General features: G+C 46.9%; 1 protein-coding gene across 1 annotated transcript; it reads right to left on the reverse strand.

Annotated features, from left to right (window-relative positions):
* Positions 1-498: 498 nt before the first annotated feature.
* LOC112956530 (cytochrome c oxidase subunit 6C) lies at positions 499-4443 on the reverse strand. Its single transcript, XM_026050051.1, has 3 exons — positions 4294-4443; positions 3136-3274; positions 499-599 (listed from the first exon to the last, which is right to left on the reverse strand). Exons 1-2 carry the CDS (start codon positions 4405-4407, stop codon positions 3155-3157), a joined length of 234 nt encoding a protein of 77 aa, XP_025905836.1. The 5' UTR covers positions 4408-4443; the 3' UTR covers positions 499-599; positions 3136-3154.
* Positions 4444-5124: the final 681 nt, after the last annotated feature.

Genomic DNA, 5124 nt, shown 5'->3' on the forward strand with positions numbered 1-5124 from the left:
GGAGGCGCCCCATAGTCCACGAGCTCCTGGATGGAGGCGCCCCATAGTCCACGAGCTCCTGGGCCACCCAGGAAGTTACCTGTGTGAGGACTCCTCTGCTTAGCAGGGCGCCGCAGGCAGTGAAGAGCCGCGCGGCCGCGGCGCCCGCCCGCCCCGACGGCCCACGCGAGGCTCCCTCTTCGCCGTGCTGAGCACGCCGTCACTTCACCTTGTGAAACGAGGGCGAACCAAGAGCCTTCCAGAACTGCAGCCACTGCCTTCCCTCTGCAACTGCCCTCTTCTTCCAAACTCCCGCTACCACCRGAAACTCAGCCTAGCTGCCATTGCTAAGGAATATCCGTTGCTGACAAACGTGGAACTTGGCTGAAAGAAAGATGCAAATAAAAAAGCCAGGCTCAGTAGGCTCAATCAATTCATGAGGACTTTCCACTGCTCTTCCCAGCATCTAAACATTTAGGCATTTCAACACTGATGAAGACAAATAAGCTCCAGTGACATAAGTATTTTATTTATTGAGTTATATTAGAGCTCGGCACGGACTTTATAATTCAGTGAACAAGTAAGGTTCAGCCATCAAGTCTCCTCAGATTGAAGGGAATCTGCAAGACAAAAAAGAAATGTAAAGTTGGTCAAACCTCTTACTCTTTAAATAAACACATTAGTATGTATGAATGCAAAACAATGGGGGAAAATGTTTATGCAGTGGTTTAGTCTAGAGGAATTCCCCTTGTTATTTTCTGATGGTCTAAGATTTACACACCCTTCATGTGGCAAACAGAAGTGCAACATGGAACAAATCAAGAGCTGGAACAATACTGCACAGCACTTAAGATTCACTCTCCACGCCGCTCTGATAACTGAATCAAACTTCCTAAGCACTAAGGGCCTGAAAGAGAAGAGAACGCAGCTTTCAGAAAGGAAAGCCAGAGAGGAAACAAGTGGTGCAGGAAGGAAGGAAAGCAAATCCAAAGCGCCTCCCCGCGCAGGGGACGCTCTGCAGACCAGCAGGAGCCACACAAGGGGACAGCCCCGAGCCGGCAGTGCCGCTGCTGGGGGCACAGGCTGGACCCACTCATGTGGGGCAGCATCGGCCCTGCTCATGCGGCGCTACCGAGCGCAGCCAACCCTGTACCCAGCTCCCCGCCACCCCTGCCCAAAGGGGGCTCCTCGCCGCAAACGGACCCCCAGCCCAGCCTTCATCCCCAGCAGCTAAGCTGCTGGGTCGAACGGGAAGGTCTTCCAGCTCTTTGCCCTTTTTATGGTCTCTTTTGAAGCCCAGACACGCTGGCATTGCTTCGCTCTCTCCTGCTGACCGATTCCTGTGCTGCTCTACCCTGGCAGGAAAAAAGAGCTGTCTAGTATGAACACCTGAAAAGAAAGTTCTTACGTATATGAAGTAAGACGCACCAACAGTTCAAAGTGGTATATAAAAATCTGTCCTTTGTATTTGCTTCTGAGCTGCTGTAATTGAGGAATGGAAAAAAACATCTAGGAGAATTGTAATAACATTAAAGGGTGTGCACAATCAGCAACAGGATTTCTGTATCTGCACACAGAAGCACAACCCAACTGAAAGCAGAGCTCTACTTGAACTGAAAATCCTGCTCAAGACTGCAACTGGATTTTACCCTGCCTCCTTCTGGACAAAATGCTCTGATGAAGACCACCTGGCTAAAGAATGCAACTCCAGTGCCTAAGAAAGCTTATAGTTTATAAAGTGCCTATGTATTAGCAGTAGGACACAACTAGAGGCAGAATAACAACATTATAAAAAGATAAGTTGATCGATTCATTATTTCTCTTTGCTGTATTCATAGATGAAGAAAAAAAAAGTCCTTACGAAAAAAATAATTCAGGATTGCCATCTTTTCTGTATCTCCTGGAAGAGCTGAAGCTCTGCTGCTTTTATGTAATAGTGTCACACAGAAACCAGATATTCATAGATTGTCACATAACAGAACTTATTAATACAGCACAAACGTTTCATTCCATCTTGCTGCCTTAACCGAACAGGCTGAGAAAATCCAGCTGTCCAGGATAATTAGRGGCACAGATTATCACGCGATGATCACAATATAAGAACATTCCAAGAGCATGAAAAAGCTATCATTCTAGATTAGCTTGCAGTCACTTAAAAAGAAGCAGAAGACTCAGTGCAAGACACACGGACCAAGAAGGGGGGAGGAATTCCTTGCTGAGCTGTCACATCAGGAGCTGGTGCAGCGGAATGAGGACACTCAGTTACAGTTATGACAAGGCTGAAATCAAGACTTTCCCTCTACCCCGGATTAGCAAGCAAGGGGGGACTAAATTTCSTAGTCCTAGATTAAAGCACAGGGTTAAGTGCTCAGAAAATAACATCCTATTCAGGCTTAACTCATTAAGGTGAAAATCTGATCAGCTATTATCACACCAAGAGGCAGTATGCCACTTTTATTTTTTATGTATGCACTGTTATTTATATTTTATGTATACTGSTATGTATAACAGTATGCCACTGTTATTCTTAAATACACATACAAATGCACACACACACACACACACGTATATTTATATATATATTTTCCTAATGCTTCTCTCTTCCCTCTCATCAACTTCAGGAGACAAGAAGATGTGTAGAAGTTGTCTCCATTTCTTACATTAAAATCTGTGTTATGAGAGAAAAACAGCCTTTACATTTTCTCATTCACCAAATTACCACAAGCACGGCAGTATTAGACTTTGATAAGCACATGCTGTCCAATTGAAGACACAGCAGCATCAATATATGAAACATCCTAAGTGAGGCAAGTCTCATACAGCCACCCATTCCGCCAGGGGTGGACAGAACCGTTCCGGATRCAGCTGCGTGACGATGGAAAAGCATCACTGAGTGCAGGGCTTCCCTGTATCACACAAGCTAAATTAGCCAAAAGGTGTGTAGGAGCTTCCCATTCTGAACATACCTTCTTCCTCAATTCCCATATTTCCTAATATTTCCTATTAGCCTCAGGTCTCCACTGAGGAATACCCTTCGTACTCTTTTTCTCCAAGGCCCCTTTTTATTTGACAGAAAAGGAAGAGCCTCAAAACAGAAGCACAAGGTTTCACTTTAGTAATTGGACTGACTTTTGCTCTAGGTAGAGTACTTATTACCTGTTAACGCAGGTTACCATCATTTGGGTGGTGCAGACTCAAACACCCCCGCTGCCTTCATGGCCTCAAAGTCCTTCATGGGATCGTAGTTTTTATAGAACTCTGCATAAGCTCTTTTTCTGGGTTCAGCAACTCCAAACTGCAATGCAACACAGACAATCAGAGCATGCACAGCTACATAAGCAGAAGTTCTTTCCTAATAGATTTATACCTAGAGGTATCAGCCTTTAAAAAAGTCATTAGCAAATTAGAAAAATACTAATTTGTACCTGTTCAAATTTGGCTGCTTGACCRGTGGCCACGAAAACAAATGTCTAAAATGAAACCTAAAACCAAAATCTTGCTGCATTTTTAATATTCAGAAGCATTTGACTAGACTGTTACCTAAGTGTCCTCTGCCCAGCCTGCTCCTGGCAGCAATTATGTCGTGCCTTCAGTACGTCCATGGGCAGTTGCAGGACTCCACAAGAACTTACTACACGTGAGCCACACTTTAGGTCAGCTRCCGAGGCACGGTAAAACTTCAGGAGGCTGCCAAGCCAATCTCACAGCGCGCTGACCGCAGAAGACAGSTCCCGACTCCCCAGCACTCACTCATCTCAAGTACAGCCACCAAGCTGCACCGTCTGGCAGCTTTCTGCCTGCCTGCCTGGGAGCTGCTCAGCTGACAGAATAGCTGTTTCCTTTTTACCAAGTTAGGTTTTTGAACAGTTTGGCAGATTAACCTAAATCGGCTAAATTCATCTGCCAAACTGTCATCACGATCTTCAGGAGGAAGGGCACATTCTGGAACCTGCTTACGGAGATGGTTTCTGAAGTGGAGCGAGAGACAAGATTTGACAATTCATTCTCCCTCCCAATATCCTAGTTCCTGTAGTCACAGGCCATCTACATCTGTCTAAGAAGCATCAGTTGTGTGTGAATGAGCTAGACTGTGTAAGGATTAGGAGGCCCAAGGTTATGTTGTCAAGAATTGCACAGGTCACGTAGCTTTAGACGTCGGTTTATTCGTAACATTTCTTCAAATGAAGATTATTTGTGTTCAGGAAACCACAATTTTTTGAAGAAGAATCTTGAAAAAAACCTTAACAAAGCAACATAAGGAATTTTTAGCACTCTAATGAGAGGAATTGATATTTCAACAATTAAAGCTCCTACCTTGTACAAAGCAGCACATCCTATAGATACAAAAAATGCCCCAAAGAGATGAAATTTCATCCGCCTGGCCAGAAGGCGCCTCATCTGTGGCTTAGGCAATAGTGCAGACGACATGGTGATCTATCTCCTAGAAGATGAAGGGAAAAAAAGAAAAAAAAAAAAGATAACTCAGAGACAAGAAGTTCAGCTTGAGCAGTGTTCTGAAACAATTAGAGAAAGACCACGCCCTTGAGAAATGGGCAATCAGCATCTTCAAGGAGCAAGAGAGCTGTCCTTTATTTGACCTTTCAGTGAGAATATTTAATGTAGGCCACTGAAGGTCAATCTATTCATGGCAGAAACCTAAGAAAGGCTTTATACCCTTTACAACCTGCGGCTATTACAGTAGCCAGAGCGGCCTCCCCTGCTTCCCTAAAGCCACCCTTCCTTGTAGGCTCCACCGTGTCCGGCTGACTACTCCAGAACATCRATACCATTTCATTCACTTCTAAAGCAAAACAAGTGACACTTGAAGCGATTAGGGAAAAAATGAAGACCCAGAGGCATTGAAGGCCTCAGCTGGCGGCCGCCTGGCCCTGCCAGCCCGCCAGCCCTGCGGCAGCGGCCGCTATAGGAGGCAGGTGACAAGGAGCGGGGCCGGGGCAGCGCTCCCCGTTGCGGGGGCCCCGAGCAGCCGCCCCCCGCCGCACGGGGGGGCACGGGCCGCCGCTCGCCCGCCGCGGCCTCGGGGGGAAGCGGGGAAGGCGCCGGGCCGGGCCGGGCCCCGCGCCGCCTGCGCTCCGTGAGCGGGCAGCGGGCGCAGGGCCCGCGCCGCCACCCTCGGGGACGCGC

This window comes from Nothoprocta perdicaria, unplaced genomic scaffold (assembly GCF_003342845.1).
Source record: "Nothoprocta perdicaria isolate Ctin4 unplaced genomic scaffold, notPer1 scaffold_64, whole genome shotgun sequence".
Classification (NCBI taxonomy): domain Eukaryota; kingdom Metazoa; phylum Chordata; class Aves; order Tinamiformes; family Tinamidae; genus Nothoprocta; species Nothoprocta perdicaria.